At 40.1% G+C, this 22,306-nt stretch overlaps 2 protein-coding genes across 6 annotated transcripts in view; one reads left to right on the top strand and one right to left on the bottom strand.

The window, feature by feature from the left end:
- CCDC18 (coiled-coil domain containing 18) overlaps positions 1-11,629 on the bottom strand; it is a 50,782-nt gene extending 39,153 nt beyond the window's left edge. Inside the window, exons 1-9 of one of the 5 annotated variants that reach the window (XM_048496414.1) lie at positions 11,413-11,629; positions 8,489-8,646; positions 8,160-8,328; positions 7,849-8,013; positions 6,226-6,335; positions 4,995-5,123; positions 3,702-3,798; positions 1,790-1,911; positions 731-1,040 (exon numbers count right to left, since the gene is read on the bottom strand). In XM_048496414.1, the coding sequence (XP_048352371.1) occupies positions 731-1,040; positions 1,790-1,911; positions 3,702-3,798; positions 4,995-5,123; positions 6,226-6,335; positions 7,849-8,013; positions 8,160-8,328; positions 8,489-8,616 (1,230 nt within the window). In that variant the 5' untranslated portion in view covers positions 8,617-8,646; positions 11,413-11,629. Of the gene's footprint in view, positions 1-730; positions 1,041-1,789; positions 1,912-3,701; positions 3,799-4,994; positions 5,124-6,225; positions 6,336-7,848; positions 8,014-8,159; positions 8,329-8,488; positions 8,647-10,354; positions 10,630-11,144; positions 11,192-11,412 lie in introns of those variants that run through there. The other 4 variants (XM_048496417.1, XM_048496416.1, XM_048496415.1 and 1 more) reach the window with 4 other exon arrangements.
- Positions 11,630-11,829: 200 nt separating this feature from the next.
- Positions 11,830-20,802, top strand: TMED5 (transmembrane p24 trafficking protein 5). Its single transcript, XM_048496419.1, has 4 exons — positions 11,830-12,166; positions 16,268-16,365; positions 17,604-17,784; positions 18,850-20,802. The coding sequence occupies exons 1-4, from the start codon at positions 11,924-11,926 to the stop codon at positions 19,066-19,068; spliced, it is 741 nt and encodes a 246-aa protein (XP_048352376.1). The 5' UTR covers positions 11,830-11,923; the 3' UTR covers positions 19,069-20,802.
- Positions 20,803-22,306: the final 1,504 nt, after the last annotated feature.

The following is a 22,306-nucleotide window of genomic DNA, read 5'->3' as shown; positions in this document are numbered from 1 at the left end:
TCCGTTTTTGTAATATTGTAATGATAGTTTAAAAAAATAATTTTATACTGCTTGAAACTGGTTCCTAAAGGCAGCATTGACTGAGAACTAGTGCAAGCTCCATTGAAGGTATAAAGAGATTTCTGTTCAGTTTGTTTTGGCCCAGAGTGCAAGTTACACAGTTATTGTCAATACATTGTACAGGATACACTCGCGTATAAGCCGAGTTTTTCAGCCCTGTTTAAAGGCTGAGAAAAGCCCCCTCGGCTTATACGCAAGTCACTATTTTCTATACATCACAAGGAGGCTGGGGCGGGGCCGGGACAACCTCCCTGCCACTGGGAAGCTGCTTGTTGAGGGTGAAGGGGGAACCCTGAGGCACCCTGCCTGGCTGGGCTTCCTCAAACCCCGCAGAGGGAGCTCCTTATTTGGGCAGTGACATCAGGGGGAGTCACTGCCCAAATAAGGAACTCCCTCTGCCTGCCGGCTGGGTTTGACAAAGCCCAGCTAGCCAGCAGGCAGAGGGAGCTCCTTATTTCGGCAGTGACTCCCGCTGATGTCACTGCCCAAATAAGGAGCTCCCTCTGCCTGCTGGCTACCAACCCTCGGCTTATACCCAAGTCAATAAGTTTTCCCAGGTTTGGGCAGTAAAATTAGGTGCCTCGGCTAATACACGGGTCGGCTTATACATGAGTATATACGGTACATTTAATCTGCCAAGTGTGCAAATATTTTATAGAAGCTACAATACCTCTTTAGGGGAACTTGGGTAAGGCTGGACTGCAGCATTTTCTAAAATACTCTTTTCCGTTTTTAAATTGTCAATTTCTTGATGACATAACTTTAGATGATCCTTTTGCTGTGTGATAAAAACTTTTAAGTCAGCGTTTTCTTTCATTAATGTATTTTTTGCTTCAGTTACTGCATTTTCCTCCTGAAGTCGACTTTCCTGCAGCAGGATCTTCTTCTTGGAATGTGCTAGGAGTGATTCAAGTTCACAGGCTTTGGCTTCAACACTTTTTAGGTTCTCTTTTGCAAAACAATTCTCTTCGACTAACTTTCTAAAGAAGTATGAATAAAAATAAAAGCTCACAGCAAAGCATCACATCTTACTAATCCCTCAATAAGTAGTCGTGACAAGGAATCTACACAATAGTAGCTTACTACTTTATTAACAACATAGTCCTAAACAGAGTAGCACCCTTCTAAGATCACTGACATCAAAATATTTAGAAGGGCACAACTCTGCTTAGGGTTGCAGTGTTATCATTCTAGCTCTTGGTTTTGCTCTGACCAACTTGATTATGCATTGAGAGATAACAGGCTCAAGAACATGCCAGCTTTTACCCAACCTTCCTTGTCCAAGAATAGACATGTTTTTAAAATCACACAATATAAACAATACTTTCATAAGCTATTTCATCAAATCAGGAGAGTTAAATACTAGCACAAAAACTGAAAGGACTTTGGAAGTACATTTATTCAATACTCAAATGGATACAGCAGCAAAAACAATAAGCTGTGGACAAAATTAACACATTTTAAATCTGACTGCTGTAGAAAAAAGCCAGTCATCTGATTGTTCCATCATTGTTCCTGATTGACTTTTTTGTGAGGCCATTAATAACTTTGTATGCCTAAAAAGCAATCATATTACAAATGACTGAACAGCAGAAGGCCAATCTGCATGGAACTGGTCACACTATAATATGAATCAACCAAGCAGGGTCACAGGAGTTAATAATCCACATTTCAGAACTGTAAAAATAATCTCAGAACAATTTTCTACATTAGAACACAGATATTTTACCTTATTCGTTCTTCCATGTCTTCAAGCTCGCTTCTATAGGTATCACATTGTGCCTGCAACTTTTCCTTTTCTTTTACACAGTTCTTTAACTTGCTTTCTAAAATTTGTTCTTCATCTTGAACCTGAAAAAGCAGTCATTATTTTTCTACAATTAATTTGTTAGACCTAACTAGAGAAATAACGTTCCAGCTCTCCTTTCAGCAAGCCTGTGTGGTCGTCTTGCATACTGATACACCTAGGCAAAATAAAAGGAGAAATCCCTACTGCTAGAAGAAAGGTGTTTAGGCCTTTTTCCCACCAGCATCAAATATCCCCTCCTGTCCTATAAGAAGGATAAGCAGTTATCAACAGAAGTCTGAGGAGCATGTGTTTGTGGCTGGATGACAGAAGCCTATGATATCCCAGTACCAACATCCTGTTGGGCTGTATTAGAATGGGATGGGTGGGGCAGAAAAGAAAACACAGTTGAAACAGTGCAACATATTGTCTAGAGCAGGGGTGGGCAATTATTTTTTCCATGGGGCCGCATAAGAAACAGAAAATATTGTGGAGGGCCGGGCCAAAAGGCAGGGGGGCGAGGCGCTTTTGAAAGCCCCACAGAAGCCGGCAGCCAAGGCAACCGGCTTCTGCGGGGCTTTCAAAGACGCCTCACTCCCCAGCATGGCAGGGGGGGCCAGTCAGGGTCATCCGGTGGGCCGGATGTGGCCCGTGTGCCATATAATGCCCAGGTCTGGTCTAGAGCAAACTGCTCTTGTGTATATGTGTGAACCTTCTTTACTGCCTCAAGGCCTTTTATACTGGTTCCAAAAGCTCCTGGCCAAGCCAAGCCAAGCATCGAATAGGCCTGCCCCATTCCCAAACTTTACATCGAGTTCAGGGTGTGGTGAACCCAGTTGAAAGCTGGCCAGTTCAAGGTTCAGCTGTGTACATGCCCCCAAACTCCTCATGTGGGCAGGTCACAGTTGTGAGGGAGGAGGCGGCTGCCCATGGGACCTACTCAAGTGGCACAGGGGGCACTCCCTCAAATGGCACAGGGAGTTCTGTTTGCTGTTAAAACACTGAAAAAAATATGCAAATATGATGCCACTGAAAATGGAACTAGCAGTGAGTGTGAAGGTACAGTTCCTGTTTCCACTCAGAGTTGTTCCTGAGCAAAGCTCAGATGCTGAACACTGCCACCCCTCCCCCCAGCTGTCAGGATGTCCCAGGCAGAATTTCTGTCATAAACACAAACACAAAAATAATTAGTGCAAAGGCACTCTTTCACACCAGTACAACTGAATGAATAATTTTAGCTAAGGTTATCATCTTTTCTTTGTAGCTTTACCCTTGTGCCTTTAACAGAGGTTGTGAAAAGAAGAAAACTTGTACCAACCAGGCTACAATAATTACTTCAAAAATGTTGACTCCCACTGGAGTAGCAATTTACTTATAAGAAACCAAAATAATTTTACAACACAATACAAGATGTTTTGAAAAAATTATTACATCTCTCCCACTAGAGTAATGAAAAAAACTTTTTGTACACTAGCCAGATTCTAGATAAGTAACTGGCCTCGTTATGCTTCAAGGCTGTTAAAGGCAAGTCAAGGTTTTTCAAAAATACAATAGTGCTTATAATCAAGGAGGACAGTGCTCTGCAATTAGTTTTTTCTTATGCTTCTCGAAACATCCTTGAAACGTTTCATTACTCCAGTGGGAGAGATGTAATAATTTTTTCATAACAGAAGGTTGGCACATGTAAATTTAACAAGTTTAGTTGTTCATGCAATAAAGTTGATTTAGGTGGGATAGGCTACAATTAAACTAACAAAAATAGGGTCAGTTGATAATAACCTTAATTTTAGTGATAAACCATGACTTTAAAGATTCCACTTACACCTGAAGTTCTATTCAAAACATAAAATCCTACCTTTTCCAGTTTTTCAGTAATTTTCTCTTTGTACTTTTTAAAAGTTCTTGTAAGCTCCTCAGCATTATATAGAGCTTCGTTTCTTTGTTGTTCAGCTCTTTAAATGAAAGAGGTACCTCAGATTTAAACTGACCAAGGACAGTAATGGTATTAGATTATTCTTTTCGTAACACTCACACAAATCTTTAAACACAAACAGTAAGTGAACAGCACAATTATTTTTGACTTTCCACCCCCCCTCCAAATGTATATTTATAAAAATACAAGGCTACTTCATATGAATATTAAAGATGAAGAGTAGCTTTGTTTTAAATTTCCTTCATAATGACACTGGAATGCTCCATATAAAGCACATTGCACAATGATATCCTGTAGCATAAGAGCGTAGAGCAGAGAAAGTATACCTGTTACTAAAATAGAGAAAAATAATAAACTGGCCACTGTTCATTTTATGTCTCCATCCAGCTTTCCAAGTAATTAACAATTCAAACTCCTAAGGCTAAATATGAAATATAAGCAGCTATTATTTTTTCCACAACATTCAGAGGAAGCCTAATTAGAAGCCCCTACACATGCAAATGTCTGCCATTAATTTCCTAGTCAGGGAGGTTACTTCAGAGCAAGTAATAGTGATGCACACATACAAAAATAAATAAAGCTGAACAGGAAACCCATGCTTTGCTCAGGAAATTTGTGCATTTGGTGCCATTCTCATATATAACAGCAGCTAGAGAACAGAGGAAATGGTCTAGTTCTGTTTGCTCTTACAGCACTGAAAAAAATATGCAAATATGATGCCACTGAAAATGGAACTAGCAGTTAGTGTGAAGGTACAGTTCCTGTTTCCTCTCAGAATTGTTCCTGAGCAAAGCTCAGATGCTGAACACTGCCCCTCCTCCCCCCAGCTCTCAGGATGTCCCTAAACAGGAGAGAAAAGAATAAACATCTTCTAATGGTTGAAGATAAAAATCTTCAAGCTCATATTGTTTCAGGCAAAGGATTAACATACATTTTACCCAATCAAGGTCTAAAATACTGCATAGCAACACAATTTTATTTTTTGCCAATTTTCAAGCCTTTTTAAAATCTGGTCAAAGAGCAACAGTTAGAACGGTTTACATCCACAGTATGATAGCAAGACTACTGAATACTCTCTAATAATTTAGATCATTTCTGAAATAACATGTTTGCTGTTTAACAACATAAAGCAAGGCATCTCACAATAACTATTCAACAGCAAGAGATGAACTATCATACTTCCAGAATAAAAATTGAACATGTTTAATTGGTCACCTCTTTCCATGCTTGCTTCGTTCAATTAAATCGTGTTTCATTTTTTTATATTCCTCCTTGAACTTTTGCAAAACATATTCTTTTTCCATTATTATAGTATGGCTTTGTGCCAATTTATCTTCTGTCTCTCTATAAACATAGTTTTAAATTATAAAACAGGTATAAACAACACATAGTACATACTTTTTAACCAAGTTAAACATGTAAACTTCCCAAGTTAAGCATGTAAATTAATTGAGTTTTTTTTTTCTGCTCATCATCTAAGGAGGGGTACTCAACTTCTTAAAGCCTGTGGACATTTTTGGAATTGTTATACAGTGTGGTGGGCTCAACCACAAAACAGCTGCTACAAAATGGATGGCGCAGGAGGCAGAACCACTTACAAAATGGCTACCATGGCTTATTTTCAGTGACATATGAGAACATAAGAGACCCAATGAATCAGATCAGCATCCTGTTTCACAGAATGGCTAACCAGTTCCTCTGGAAGTCCAACAACAGGCATAGAGGCTGAGGCCTTCTCTCAATATTGTCTTCTGGTACTGGGATCCAGAGGTTTACCACCTCTGAATGTGGAAATTCCACTCAGCATAGATTCTTTAATGTATGGCAGCAGCTGCCAAAGCAGCATTTTTAATAATAAGCACAGCCAATAAAATATCCAACAACTAATTAGAAGAGGTTCTGGGAAAAAGCGTCACCTAGCCATACCCACTTTCTAAAAGCATTTGGTGAGTGCCAGGAATGTCAGAGAGCACCATGTTGAGTAACCTTGACCTAAAACTATTGAAACAAATGGCCAGCCTGATATACTGGAGCAATATAATCTCTGAAAGTCAGAATTCAAAACACAGAGAAGAAAAGATTCAGCTAAGCAGCCTATTCTTTCAAAGACAGATCAGAAATGGTAAACATTTAAATTACATAATATAACCCTTTAACACAATGAGTTGGATCCAGCAAAAAAAGAGGATTTCCCTTTGACTATCTAAAAAGGCTTTGCTGGGGATCATGAAACCTGCATGGACAAAAACTGTATAGGATGGGGGCTGTAGTAAGGAGAATTTGGGAAGGTTTAATGAAACTCCTGGCCAGGTCAAATCCATTGTTTTCTCCCCATGATGAGGGGTACAAATGCACCCAAGATTACCAAGTTGGTGTTTCCTCCCAGAAAGTAAAGTATTACCTAACCACATGAATAAGGGAGAAGAGTAAAAAATGAGTTAGTTACTTCAAAACATGGTCCTGAGATTGAACTTCTGCTTCCAAGCTTGCTATCTGATCTTCTAGTATTGGAAGGCTAACAGAATGTGTACCCAAAGCAGACTCAAGAAAAGATACCTAAAACATGAAAAAATAGGAAGAATCTGTTAACAAGCTGTTTATTGCATTTCATTACATAGACACATATAGGGTTGGAGCCCATGAGTGATCGGTGGAAGGCATTAACACTGCTAAGCTTTTCAGCTTCCCCCACCCCTGTTCTGGTTCCAAGAAATGTTATTCCTTGGGTCACAGGACTCACATGGAGTAATAGCCACATAGGACAGGAGGCTGCAGCAGGGAGGAAAAAGGTGGTAAAATAGCCACCCTTCTTTCTCTTCTGTCGGTGTAGATCTGCTTAAGGAAGAGCCTAGAGTGAGTAATTATTCCATGCAGGTCTTGGAACCCTGGAAGTAAACATTCCTAAAGCTGGAAAGGACTGAAAGAAGAATGTTAGGAAGAATTATGACCCTTGTGCTGAACCAAAACCACAGTTACTCCAATTACTGGCCTCCCTTACCGACTATTTCTTCTCCATGTGCTCTTTTGTATATTACAAAAAAATGTGCCGCATTGTTTAACTATTTAGTTAGCCCAGCTCAAATTACTCTCAACATCAGAATGGTGAATACTTTAACTACTTGTGCTTCCTTCTCACTATAGTCATCCAATACAACATAACATGAAGTGCAGATCTAACTAGTTGACTAACACTCACTGCATTTTTTCCTGAGCCACATTACTTTTTGTTGATGTAAGACTCACAAACTCCAGTATTAGCATTTTGGAAGTCTTAGGGGACAGAAAGGAAGGAACCATGTCATGAACATCATTGTGATGATGCTTCAGAAGATCCCAAAGAGAAAGGGGAAGGGAAAGAAAAGATTCAAATCAAAGACTTTGTCATACAATGTAACAAAGTTATAAAAAAGGTGACAAAGTTAAAGCTGCTTCACACATTACGTATTCAGGTGTATACTTAGATTAAGTGTAACCTTGAAAAATATTGTGCAAATGAATAGACACATATGCCACACAGGTACGGCAAAAATTGTGTCACAACCCAACCAAAGATTTTCTTTTTCTGAAATATATTTTTGGTTAAACAGGTTTCAAAGGTCTAGATCAGAATATGTGTCTGAGAGTTACTAATAAGTAGAGAGCCCTGTGCACAAAGTGGTAAGTTGCAGTACCACAATCAAAGCTCGGCTCATGACCTGAGTTCAATCTCAATGGGAGTTAGTTTCAGGTAGCTTGCTCAAGGTTGACTCAGCCTTCCATCCTTCAAAGGTTGTAAAATGAGTACCCAGCTTGCTGTGGTAAACTATAGATGATTGGAGAAGGCAATGGCAAACCACCTTCCAAACACTGTCTAATAAAAATTGTGATGTGATGTCACGCCATATAATCTTTACTTTTTTTTTACAAATAAGTACTACCAAACTACTAACAAATTGTTTAATTACTAACTAGCAAATCTAGCAATACAGGTTAAACAGCTGCAGCCAAGGCAAACAAGAAGAAAGTTTTAGTGTACCATATCATCATTAGATATTGCCTTAAAACAAATATATCGTAGAAAAATGCTTACTCTTGTTTTTGACTGGTTCAGTTCAAGGTTTATGGTTTCCATTTGACTCATTAGCTGGTAGTTCTGTGAAGTCAGTAACATGTTCTGTTCCCGGAGGACATTTAATTTGTCCCTTAGTTCTTCATTTTCCTTTTCCATGCTTTTATCAAAAGATACTGAATAAGACTAGAAGGCAACATATGAGATTTGTAGCTAGAGTCAACCAAAGTGAACTCAGCATTTATCAGACCTGTAAGCCCAATTCCCCAAGAATGTAAGATACAAATGGCTACAAATAATAAACAAGTGTTCATAAATTCCTGAATAATTACTTTGCTCCTGGATTTCTTTGAAGGTTCTCTTTTATTTAAAGATACTCTGCTAGCAGCATAACGAGATGAAGAACTTTTTAATTCAGTAGAATAAACAAGATCTTCCATTGTTAAAACGTCAAGTTCTTCCTCATGTATGCTTTGGTCCAAAAGATCACATGAACTAGAACTGAAAGAAAATAAAGTAAAAAAAAAGATGTAAATACTATCTTCACTTAACTTTAAAACAAGCAATTCAACCAACAGTCTATATTAACATTAGGATACAAGTAGTTACTGCAAATACAGTAATAAATAAAATGAAGTTTTACTTTTGGATGTACACATACCTGAAAAGCTCTTCTCCCAAGTTTTCTAAACTTCTCTCTGTTTTCCTTAGTTGGCTCCTTAAAGCCATAACATTTGCAAGCAAGTTTTCCTCATAGTAATCATGGCACACCGATAATTTAGATTCCATAGATATACATTTGTCTAATATAAAAGGTAACTAACAAAACAATATTAGTATGTCTGCATCCACTAGTTGAAGAAAGAAGCTTGTTAAATACAAAGATGCTTAAAAGATATGTTTTATTTTCAACTTATGATGCTGGTTTCCTTCAAACCATGACTTGCAAACTTTAAAACAGCTTTTAGCATGTGATTTCTCCCCCCTCTCTTGAACAATGCCCAGCCTCTTCCCAAATTAATCATAGTCAATATGAACCAGGTTCCCTCCTAACAATGGTTTGCAAACCAGCATCATAGTCATAGTCTCTCATTTACAAAATGATTTGCTTTAGTGTGTACATAACACAAAACCATAGATAACATTGAGATGGGAAGACAAAGATGGTAGAACACAATTACACCAGGAAGAGGGAAGAGCTGCATCCACAATATTTATTTTCATGCCATGATTTTCAGGGAGTCATCATTAGGACAGTACCAAGGCTATATAAATGTATCTAATGCTTGCCAACTTTTATCTAATTCTGAACTGGGCCTTAAAGCCCAAAAGAAATCACACAGGGGAGCCACAGAAAAATGAGGACTTTTCCTGCTAACTTGAGGGAAGCCTCGGGCTTGCAGAAAATCCTGTAATTGAAAAATGAAATACTTTGAGGAGGTCAGTTCTCTCTCCAGATAATAGAATATCTGTAGCATAAAGACTATTAAGACTACAATCTCAGTGGCCATTTGGAGGGTTGCAAGGTAACTGTAACAATATTTCTGAGCTGTCCAAACCTTAATTTCTGTCAGTCAAAAGTGGCAGGGGAGAGCTGAAAGATGGAAGGGAGGAAAGGAAGCAGGGAAAGGAGACAGAAGCTGAAATTTTGTAGAAACAGAGAAAGGTGGGTGGAAAACAAGAAGAGAGAGATTGCCCAAGAGAAGGAAGAAAGCTGAAAATTGTGAGGAACAGATAAAGGTGGGTAACGTGGAAAGAAGAAAATAGAGATAGTGTGTAAGGCCAAGAGGGCTACTGAGGACAGAAGGGAAAGAGTGTTGGGAGGGAGAGAGAATGAGATACCCCAAGTAAATATTGATAGGTCCTTTACTTCTGCTAAGATAATGTAAAGCAATTCTATTAAACTGATTTTGTCCTTCGTTTATCAACCGTTATTGGCACCATATTAAGCTGTGCCTTGCTCTTGGAAAAAAGTCTCAAATTTTAAATCTAAGGCTCATTCCGCACATGCAGAATAATGCACTTTCAAACTGCTTTCAGTGCTCTTTGAAGCTGTGTGGAATAGCAAAATCCACTTGCAAACAGTTGTGAAAGTAGTTTGAAAATGCATTATTTTGCATGTGCGGAAGGGGCCTAAATTAAATTTACATTTTTTCATAACTTTTACATATAATTGCACTTATTTTGCAAGTTAAATAATCAATGAGTAGGGAAACACATTAAAAGAAAGCACTAGACATTTGTTGGATTCATTGAGTGGAGTTATTTCCAAAAGAAATTCATTTTACTTGTTCAATAATAATTTCAAACAAAAAACGCTTTTGTGTTAAATGCTAAACTGATCCCTAACCTAAGTAAATGGTAAAACACCACAAATTGTTTATTGTGCCAACTTTAAGTTAGAAGTGTGTATTTTTTCAACAAATTTGCTGATAAATATTTTACACATCAGAGGGCACTAGACAAAAGGAAAAACTCAGACCTGTTTACACATCAAAATTCTCAGTTAAAGAGAATTCCAAACTACCTTTTTAAAAAAGCTGTTCCTATCAATCCCTTTGATGATGATTTTGATCCAATGATGATTACTGTATTTTCAGTAAGGCTACCATGGGCTTCTTTAGCTCAGGTTCCTTGATCTCCCCATTTCTGCTTTTGTTGTGCTGCAATGCATCATCAAGTGATGGCATTATAAGTACACATTATTCTTTAACTGATTATTTCGCCTGAAATGAAAGAGAACCCTCAAGTTCTTATCAAGGCATTGATTCTTATTTCTATCTCTGATTTACCCCTTGAATGCTTACCTCAAGGCTCCTCAAACTAGAAAAAAGCATCCCCCCCCCCAGAGTTAATGCTGAAGGCACATTGAGAATTATGGGCTTTACACAAACTGGAAGCTAAAGGCTAACCTCAGGATAACTGGTTTGGCATGGGAGCTATCCAAAATAGATCTTATAGGTGTAAATGTAAAGTGCAGCCCAAACGATTTATGATGAACCATAGCATTTTCTAGGTAGGGGACTAACAGAGATAGTTTGCCATTGACTTCATCTGCACATCATTTCTTGGTGGATTCCCATCCCTATGCTAACCTGGGCCAACCACTTTTAGGTGAAGAGCTCAGGCTAGGTCAGCTGCCCTCCAGCTGCTCCATCGATCAGTGCTGTTGTCTGTACAACTCTGTCTGAACCTTTTATAGTTCTAGCTTTGTTTGTGTTTTGTACACTGCCTAGTCAGCCTCTTTCTACTGGAGCGCTAGTTTAGGATGTCTCTCTGAAAGCAACTCCTGCCCTTGTTGTTCTTCCCTCACTTACCTCAGGGCTGATCCTTCCAGCGCAGCTCCATCCTCCCTTCTCACAGGTGTCCTTTCCGAAGGAACTGCCTCAATCGGCCGGTTGGACAGCTTCATGTTGCTTAGCAACGATGCTTCACACTCTCCCCCACCCCCAGTAGGCCAAAAGAGCACCAGACTCTGAGGGGAAATCCTCCCAGCACGCCTTGGTATTGATATTTCGTACAAATCCCCCCCCCCCCTGTATTATATTATTATATTATCACCAGCTATGTAGAACCTGGACTCACCTCCCTTCTTAGAGAATCAGCAGCAACTACAGAATGAGGAGAGGACACTTCTTTCGAAAAACCACACTGCCTTCTCTTTACAAACTTGTCCCTCAGAGCGACCCGTCACTCGTACATTCGAACAGCGCGGGTTATTTGGGCGGAGTATGTGGGAGGAGAGAGGTGTAAACGGAGCGCTCAGTTGGTCGCCGTTAAGACTCTTGGGAATCGTAGTTTTCTCCTCTGTAGCCGAACCCGTTTCTCCTGTGATGTTTTAACGAATGGATGGGGGTGTTACGACCACAGACCAGAGAACTACATTTCCCGCAATGCTTTGTACATGGACGACCTTGGGGCACTTCCTATGACTATAGAGATAGACTACTAGTCTCTGTCACGCCCCACCCACTCTTCCTTTAATTGACAGAAGCGCGCCTCGTCCCCGTGCGCTGTGCACTGTGGGTAAGAACCCGTTCTCCGCCCGTAGGCGGTGTCTGAGGTGTGCGTGGCGTGAGGAAGGCCGCGTGGGTCTATGGTGGCGCTTGCCTCATGCGGAACTCCCCGCTCTCTGGGCTTTGGGGGCGCCGAGGGGATGGGGATAGAGCTCTGGCGGCGTCTGCTACTCTCCCTCTCGCTGCTGTTCGTGCTGCTGCCTGGAGCCCCGGGCTTCACTTCCTCTCTGGACAGTGACTTTACTTTTACTCTGCCCGCCGGGCGCAAGGAGTGCTTTTTCCAACCCATGCATCACGAAGCCTCGCTGGAGATCGAGTACCAGGTAATGGAGACGGAAGGAGCGTGTTTTTGTCGCCCCGGGCCCCGCTGGTTTCTTTCTCCGTTTGGGATTACAGAACTCACACGTGGGTCAAGTGGCAGGTCGCCTCGGGGGCCACTCGGCAAACTCAGATTATAAAGCTTTTCTTGGATTGTGCTTCTCGAGGCTTGTGTGGCTTGCACTTTGAAATACTTTATCACACGGGGGGGGGGGGGGGGCTCCGTTTGAGAAAACTAGCACACTTTTATGCTAGTCTTCTGCCAAGATTATGGGCAATGTACATTGATTTTCCCTTCTCCTTTTTGCATTCACCAACCCTGTGAGGTAGGCTAGTCTGACTCAAGGTCTCCTAGTGAGCTGCAAGGCAAATTGGAGATTTGAACATGGATTTCCCAGATCCTAGCCCAATACTTCCTGCTGTACCATAAAGACTTTATGTTTGACATATTTCCTCATAGGAAAAATAAAAACTTCTACGTATAGAAGACTAGCATTGGGCGGGCGGGGGGGGGGGTGCAGCGGCGCTCCTATATGTCACACTGTTATCACATCCTCCCTATTAAAAAGCTCAGGATAGCGTTTACATCATTCTTCTCCTGTGAGGTAGGTTAGGCTGATAGAGAGTGACTTCTGCAAAACTCCCAGGTGCGTTTTGTGACTGTGACTAGATATGTGAAATGGGTCTCCCTTGCCCTAGTCGAGCACCATAACGATAATGTTTCATAGGCATTAGCTTAGTCTTTTCAATATATAATTTTTATCTATGCCAGGAGGATGTTTATGGGGAGCATACAGTGCATATTGGGGGTGGAGAGAAGTTTTATGTGTGAAGTACTAATTGAAGAAAGTATTTATTGCTTGATTCTGTTCAGTTCATAAATAGGACCGACCATGGATATTTTTACATCCATTCATTGATTAACAGGAGCCCACCTGCACTTATTAGTAGTAAAACTCTGTCCTGGAATCTTATTTTAAAACCAATGCAGTGCATATATGAACTAATAAAGGAACGTAACTTCATCTTATTACCACACAGTTGAAGTGCAGAAGTACCAAAATAGATGGGATGGCTTCTAGATAGATTTATGTACCGGACGTTTTCCTTTTAGAAATTAAGCACTGAATTTTGCAAGTTTCCCTCTTCTCTCTATTAACAGGTACACACTCCAAAATGACAATTCAGAAAGATGTGCCCTAACCTCATTACTTGTGAGATCACAGCTTTAAGTGTGGTGTTTTAAAGGACTAGGCAAAAAGCCATCTAAGCAAACTTTCCCCTAGCTGGAGGAGAGTTGCTGTCCTGTTTGTTCTACAGAATTGACACGTTTGCCAGATGTTATGAAAGTCAAACTGTGGCACATGTCAAACTGCTTTTGGGAACAAGATCTGATAATCTAGTCAGCACACATTGCTGGAATGGGCTTTGTATGAATTAAAGCCACGTAAGCAAATATGATGAAACTTTTATGACAGGTAGGAGCTCTGAGTAAGAATAAGGTAGCGGTAGGTAAGCATTTAGTCTGTTCTAGTGATATGGAACTGACACAGGCCGGACTAGCAGATGTTGTGCTTTTTTCTTTGGTATTACTTCACAGAATAAAATCTATAAACTCAAACAATAAATGAAATCTGTTTATATGCAACTTTGCTCTAAAGTAAGTTTCAATATGAGTGCTGCTTACTTTCAAGCACAATGCATAGGATTGTGACATGGTTATCATTTGGTTTTGTCACTTTTTGTTACTGATTGCCTAATTCCACTGTAGCATATATTATCATAGCATACACAGATTAATTTTTGCCATCTGAGAGAGAGGAAGAAATACTGAAATGTTGTGATTAACAGAAGGAACCATTTGGAGAAAAATTGCCACCATAGGACAACTGCCAGAATATTGGCTTCCAGGTTAATACGGTAGCGTGCAAGCAGCCCCAACTTTCTCCTTCAGTCCCCTCCACTCACTTCTTCCAGCGACGCTCTGGAAGGCTGGAGGGACAAGCCAATGCTACTCTCTGATCTCCAGGGGTCAGAGGGCAGCGTGGGCATGTCCCTCCAGAGCGATGCTGGAAGAAGAGGGGAGGGGAGGGGGAAAGTGGCATCTTCCCGCCGGTGTGGTTCACACTGCGCCAGCTTGAAGGCGCCACTTAAAAAAAACCTCGCTCATAGACCGCGAACAGCAGCACAGGGACCAATTTTTTCCGGTCCCTGGGGCGCTGTTTTTTGGCCGTGCGGAAACAGCCAGACATTTTCTGGGTTAGTAGAAAGGCAGACAAGGGAATTCAGATCTCTGCTGTCTTTGATGGGGTTGTACCTCCCTTGAAAACCAGGTTTGCAACTCTGGAGTGCTGCTCAGTTGCCTTAGAAAACCAGGTGATTTTTGTGGTCTTGACTGTTTTTGCCCAGTTTCAGCTGGTGTCTGTTCCTGGGTCAGTCATGTCTAGCCACAGTGACCCATACCTTTATAACATATACACTGGACTAGTGCAATGAGCTTGATTTGGGACTACCCTTTAAGAGTGTTTAGAAACTGCAGCTAGTGAAGAATGCTGGAACTAGTGTCCTGGTCAGGGCCAGCTATAAGGAACACATCAATCTGTTTTGCCTGTAAAGCCCTACATGGCTTGAGGCCAGTATCCGAAGGACTTCTCCATACGTTCCTGCCCTTAAATTAAGATCGCAGAGAAATGCACCGCTAACTGTCCTACCAATTGAAGATACTAATTTGGTGAGTACAAGAGAGGGCCTTTTCTGTGGCAGCCCAACAATGATGGCATAAGCTTCCTGGGGAGGTACACCTGGCCTCCTCATTGTTGGTGTTTAGGAGGCCATTAAAGACAGTTTTATTGAGGACTGCATTTTAATTGATGTAGCCTTTATTATTGGCAGTCTTCATTGGAGCTTTTAAATGGTGACTTTTGTGGGCTTTATAATAGTGGTTTTATTGTGTTTTCATAATGTTTTATTTATATCGTAAATTGGCTAATTTTTAAAAAAAATAAAAGGTAGATTAGGTGGGTGCCAAAGAGAAAAGGAAACAGGGAAAGGAGAGGATGTGGGGGCTGCCAGGAGGAGGGAAAAATGAAGGAGGAGGAGGAGGAGTTGGAGTTTGGATTTATATCCCCCCTTTCTCTCCTGTAGGAGACTCAAAGGGGCTTACAATCTCCTTGCCCTTCCCCCCTCACAACAAACACCCTGTGAGGTGGGTGGGGCTGAGAGAGCTCCAAGAAGCTGTGACTAGCCCAAGGTCTTCCAGCTGGCGTGTGTGGGAGTGCACAGGCTAATCTGAATTCCTCAGATAAGCCTCCACAACTCAAGCGGCAGAGCGGGGAATCAAACCCGGTTCCTCCAGATCAGAGTGCACCTGCTCTTAGCCACTGCACCACTGCTGCTCCCACATGAAATAATGTGGAAGGGGATTCTGGGGAAAGTGAGATATAATGCACTACAAGCCTTTATGAGGAGTTCTTCATTTGTCATTATGTAATTATGCAGATTTTTTTACATAAACATTTTTATGCTACAGAAGCGTATGAAGCTTTGTTTTAAAAAGTTTCACCCATTCCAAAAGAGCATATTTCATAGGACTTTTTTTCAGCATAGTCCAAAATAAAATGGGGAAAAGATGTGTTTTTTTTGGGCGGGGGGGGGAAGCCTCTCCCCACATTTTTCCCCCTGTGCCTTTACATGTCTGCTTATGCAAACAGAGTACTTCCACTTGTTCCAGGGGAGTGTCTGTGGCTGCCATGAATTCCATACTCAAGTTACTCTTGCCCGCTTCTCCTCTATTGTAACACATATTCCTAAGAGTTCTCTGATCTTCAGAAGCAACTTCCTGTGTGACATCAGGGGAAGTGGCTTCAGTAGAAAAGGGGCAGTGGGGAATATTTTTTTCCCTGTGGATAGAATTCCATTTGTGGCTCCTTAAAACTAATGCATTGTCAGTTGTAATCTTGGATCATTTCCTTATTCGTTTCATTATTTATTTCTGCCTGTAGCTTTGTCCTTTCTTGAAATGGTGTTAAATTTGATTTCTCTCTAGAGATAACTGCATTGTTTTAAATTTTGGTAAATACGGCTTCTGTTTGTTCATGTTCTCCTAGGTTTTAGATGGAGCAGGATTAGATGTTGATTTTTACCTGATATCACCAAAAGGCGAAACTCTGGTTTTTGAACAGAGGAAATCAGATGGGGTCCACACGTGAGTTTTACAATGAATATATTCAGATCTCTTTGCTAAATCATTTTTAGTGTGGATTGGGGTTGAGGGGAGCCAATGCCCACAAAATTTTATAACTACATAAGTCTGACTGTATAATAAGGATTTTGAACATTGCAATTCCTCTGTGTGCTTTGTAAAATAATACAAAACTTTCATGGGAAAACTCTTACTGTTTGCACATGAGGCTCTTTGGGTTCCTGTTCATATTTAATGGCTATTAAATGATGACTAATAACCTCCATATTCAGAGGTAACAAAATTCTGAACGCAAGTTCTAGAAGACAGTATTGGGGCTGTGCCCTGATTGTTGGCTTTCTAGGGGAATTGGTTGGCTAGTATGTGAGACAGGATGCTTGATTAGATGGGTAACTGACCTGATGCAGCAAGTGTCTTCATATGTTCTTATGATGTCTTGTCCTTCCCAAAAGAGCTCAAAGTGTTGTCTCCCCAATTTCATAGGTTTTTGAGTAGAGACCATCACTGTTTCCTAGTAGATTCCTGCAGAACACTTTATGGCTACTCTCAAATAGCTCTTATATGGTCATACTAGTTAATATAGAAAGTGTTTTAGAATCTAGAGCAAAATGTCTTTGTGAAAAGTCAAATCCTGTATGTCAACTACTTGGAACGCAGAATTGTAGTGTACCTTTGTGAGAGTGACATCAGGCTGTCAGGCACAGAAACCTCATCTTCACCTTTTTTCTTGCTTTGATCCATTGCCAATTTCTGTTAACTGCTTGTGTAACTAGCATGCCTTGGATCAATAAATAAATGTCATTTAACTTTGTGGATCTTGTTTATATGATGATTATGCTCGTTGAAAAACATTAGACATGACAGATCTGCCACTGTCCATGTCAAGACTTAAAAGCAGTTTGGCTGGAATTTTATTTATTTAAACTTCCTCTTTCTCCCTTTATTCAAGACCAAATTAAACTATATTCTTCTCTCCTCCATTTTATTCTCATAGTAAACCAGTGAAGTAGCTTAGGTTGAGAGAAAGTGACCAGAGGCATGCAGTGGGCCTTCATGACAGAATGGATATTTGAGTCTCCAGATCGTACACTATGCTACACCACACGGAGTCTTCTGATATGTGCTGACACAGTCCTGCCCTTTATAAAGTTTGATAGGCATATAGTCAAAACTAATGGTAATGATGCGATTGCTTTAACGTGTTGTCTGTGATTTCTTTCCCCTCCTCCATGTGCTTGCAGAGTGGAGACAATTGATGGTGACTACATGTTCTGCTTTGACAACACATTCAGCACCATTTCAGAGAAGGTGATTTTCTTTGAACTAATTTTAGATAATGCCGGAGAAGAAGAAGATCAAGAAGATTGGAAGAAGTATATTACTGGCACAGATCTTCTGGATATGAAACTAGAAGACATTTTGGTACGTATTCTGTCAGCCTTTTCAATATTTTGTGGACTTTGTGTTTCAATCAGGACAGGGTGTAGTAGCTGTTCAGCAATCTCTAGTGGCCTTACAGAGATGGAAAAGAGTGATGTGTACTTATTAAATATATAACATGCCTTTCTATTGGAGCAGCTGGAGGAAGCTAATAATCAAAACTGCATAGCTTAATGAATAAAAAAATAGAGGGTGGGTCTTTCCTTCTGTTACTGGCAATTACTGATAATGTGGCCATGACAGGAATCGAAAACTGTTCATCCATCACTATTAGCAATAATAAATAAAAAACAGCCTTATCCCTTTAGGTGAATAACTTCTTCAGCCTCCTAGGCAGTTGTTTCTGGGCTCAGGATATTTGTCTAGCCTCTATTTCCAGTGTATTTGTACACACAAGTATGTTGGGAGAGGACTAGTGGAAAGGCAGGGAACTGGAAAAGCATGGAAGGGGAATAGGAAGGGAAGTGCTAGGATGCTATGCTTATGAATGCAGCTGTAAGACTTGGCTAGAGGGCCTGGAATGCTGAATGACCTCTAAAGTTTTTATTGTTTTAACTGTGAATAGGTTTTAATGTTAATTATCATTGTTATATTATTGTATTTTATGTTGTTCACCGCCCTGAGCCCTTCGAGGGAGGGCAGTCTAAAAATCTAAATAAAGTAAGGCCACTCCCGTTCTCCACAGAATATGGCTTGACAACAGAAGATCTGCTGAGTCCTACAAGAAAAGCAGGTGGTTGAGAACATGTTGAAGCTAAGGAAGTCCTAAGACTCCATAAATGGCTTGGGCTTTAGAATAAGACTAGCATACGAAAGGTGAAAGAGTAGTTCCAATTTCAAATCTGGCACTGAAGAGAGATAAACAAGAGTCTCCTCTAAAATTAATATGGGCATGGATTCACTTTGAGGTAAGTACAAAGGCTGGTGAAAAAGGAGGATGAGGCAGAGCTATATTTGACAGCGTCAGAACATACTCAAGTTCTTGTAGTGAAACTATCACTTTAAAAAGATTTGCCATACTAAAATGAATATTTTGTTATTTACTAGGAATCTGTCAACAGTGTCAAGTCTAGGCTAAGCAAAAGCATTCAGATCCAGACCCTGCTGAAAGCATTTGAAGCTCGTGATAGAAACATACAGGAAAGCAACTTTGATAGGGTAAACTTCTGGTCAATGGTCAACCTGGCAATAATGGTTATTGTGTCTGCTGTTCAGGTTTACATGCTGAAAAGTCTCTTTGAAGATAAAAGGAAAACTAGAACTTAGCTTTGTGTGATAAGAGCAATAAACAGAAACACGCAATATGCAGCTACAGCAAAGGAGATTGGTGTTACTTTCCAGTTTGTTTTGAACAGGCAATATTTAAGCTTCACAAAGGACTCTTCAAAATGGACAAAATGCCTTTCTTTTCTGTCAACACAAGTGCAATAGGTCAGTTTTTAGATTTGTTGCATAAGTTAATACTTGTCAAAATCTCTTGTGACATCTGTATTGCACAAAATAAAGAATTTTTTTTAGTATTTGCTATACCTGTACATATCTGATGTCTTAATCTGTTGGCCTAGCTACAAAAATTTTAAATAGATCAGATTTGGATTTATGAAATTATGAATTGTGTATTCAGTATTTGAGTCTACCTGATTTGGTAAACTCAGGTAAAAGAAAATCTGCTGCAAGTGAACAATGCTATTCTTCTGTCTGTAAGTTTCACTGGGCATCAGAAGATACTCTTGTGACTTAGTTGTACCAATAAGTTCAACAGAGCAGCATCTGATTCTACATGAATGAAGTGGCCTCTTGACTTCAACTTCATGTTCAATTACAGTGTAATATTAACAGGTTGCACTTTTACAAGGGTTGAAGCAGTATGTCATAGTACAGTATAAGTCACTAGAGTCCTGCAGGGATTGTTGAGCTAATACCCCAAATCAGTATTTTTTTGCAACAGATTTTGAGATACAAAATTTCAGAAATGGTACGAAGGCCAAACTCAGTGAGATATTTGGTCACAAGCACTAAATACTGTATGTGCAGCTCTGCAGTGGGGCAAATAATGCCCCCTCCCCCAGCCATTTTGACTTGAGAAAACAGCCCAGGAGTAAAGTCAGAACCCCCTGTCTTCACCCATGCTGTGGTCCTGGGCTGAACTCCTTTCCAATGTGCTTGTAAACTTGATTTCCGTCTAATCATGTCTGGCAGTTGCCCAATCAAAGTCAGGTCTGGGGAACCTGAACCCTCACTTGTGGCCAAGTGTCCTGCCTAGTTTGGCACTTTAAAACTAGTACGAAACGGTGCACGTTTAATATGCTGCTACTTTTGAATTTTGAACAAAACCAATTTTACTGTGTTGCACATGGGTATTTTAACTCAGTAAGTGCCTGGTCCACTTTTAGCAGTCCACTTTAGTCATTGTTAGCAGCCTCAGTCTATGGAGCAACTTTAGTCTTCCCACTTCACTAATCTTCATGCTGATTAGCAGAAAAACCATTTCTGTATGTAAATGCAATTTATGTAATATGTTTAAACTAACTCTATGTAAGGAATGACTAGAAAATTGTAGTTCTGAAGCCCAAGCTAGCTGTACTAACACAAGCATCGCTTTTCACAATAATAAGGTACAGTGAAATTGGGTAGGGGAATACCACCACTCAAGTGAATCCTCACAGACAGTTGCTACAAGCACTCATACAAGTAGCAAGTTTAGAATGGAAAAAATGACTTGCTGCTGGCTATTCTATATATGAAAGGAAAATAAAGGATGACAGAAACATCACATCTGATTTTTCCCTGAATATTATGAAAACCTAAGTATATAGCTGTAAACAGATTTACAGTGTATAGAGTAGGAGAAGAGAAAATGTCAGCACAACTGAGTTGGTCCCATTGTTAACTTTGAGTGGCCATTTTTCTGAGTGCATATGATTTTTGATAGCTTGTTCATAATTCTGTGTTGTGAGAAAGACCCATAAAGTAACCAAAAATAAAACTAAGTAAAATGTCTTATTTATTTATTTATTTATTAAACTTTTATACCGCCCCATCCTCTAGGGGCTTAACTTGAAGCCTCATTATATTTACTGGTGTTTAAATATATATAAGTATTATTTTCTTGTAATTAGTGTTTTCCTTTATTGTTATGGCTTCAAAATGAGATCTGGTTGTTGAAAAAACAACAACCCAAGATAGCAACTAAACACAAGCACAAATACATTGTGCTAAAGATCTGTTATATGTATTCTGCCATACATACTTAATGTTGCAGCCTAATCCTTCTGGCTTTATTCTACATGCTGATATTTCATTGGAAAAAAAGTATACTACATGCTTCGTCTCATGTTTGGAATAAATTCTATGGCTGTAACCTTGTTAATATATGTACGTGACCCCAAATGACTGCTGAATGTATATGTTAAAATTGTAATCCATGATTAGGTATCAGTCATCTTCTCCGCTGATTTTTCTCATATAGAAATGTTTTATAAACTTTTTTAAAATATAGGAAGCCCCATCCAAGCGGCTGGTTGGCTGTACCATGTTAGCTGCACCACCTCACAACTCCCATAGAGGCTTCCTGGCAGCACGGGGAGGCTTGCAAAGCAAGAAAGCCTCCCCACTGCCAAGAAGACCCCATGAGGCTCAATAAACTTACACCACCTTTTTGCTGGCTTAAGTCTAAAGTACCAGCCACCGGCATAAGGCAGCAAATGGCTGGGAGGAAGGTGACTAATGTCAGCTCCTTCCCCAGCCATGCCTTTGCTACGGCTGGTGCAGCATCCCAGTGTCTTGCCCTGGCAGAGGGGTGAATCCACTGGCGTGAAGCCATGGTGGCCCTTCCTGACACTGAAGGCAAGGGGACTACCTTTAAACATAAGCACATCCTACCTGAAAGCTATGATTAAGCTCTGAAGCTGCTACAAAGATTTTTGCTATAGCAGTTCTGGCTTGCATCAACTTTAAAGACTATAAATATAGTTCGGAATATTTACCAAATGTTGACTGCAGAAATTAGTTGCATTGAATGCTGTCACTGCATTGGGGAAAAAGAGCTTGGATGAGTAAAAATATAAACAGTTTTGCTTAATGGAGTAGCAAATGAATACCTGGGGCTATGCAATTGAGAAATCTTAGAACTGCTGTTAAAACAGCAGTGAACTCAAAACAAGTCTCTCTCATTTCAGAACATCACATAACTCTGTTGTCTCATATTGATACTGAAGCACTGAGATTTTTTCATTATGTTACAGGGCAAAAAATTACTTATTACACAGTTGTTGGAAGAAGGCAGAAACTGCAATTATGTCACAAGTAAAGTGTTACAATATGTACTAGTTTAAAACCAGCTGTAGATATCTGGTCAACTTATCTAGCTAGGAGGCCAGAATATAGAGGTATTCTCCAGCTTTATGTGTAAAACACATTAGTTTCCTTAGTTTAATGTTCAACTCTTGTTTGAAGATCAGAAGGGCAGGGGTGTTCCCCATGGAAATCGCAAGCAATAAGAACA

The sequence above is a fragment of the Sphaerodactylus townsendi genome, linkage group LG05, assembly GCF_021028975.2.
Source record: "Sphaerodactylus townsendi isolate TG3544 linkage group LG05, MPM_Stown_v2.3, whole genome shotgun sequence".
In the NCBI taxonomy this organism is placed as follows: Eukaryota; Metazoa; Chordata; class Lepidosauria; order Squamata; family Sphaerodactylidae; genus Sphaerodactylus; species Sphaerodactylus townsendi.
The sequence above is the reverse complement of the archived record's forward strand: the minus strand, read 5'-3'. Positions and strand labels throughout refer to the sequence as shown.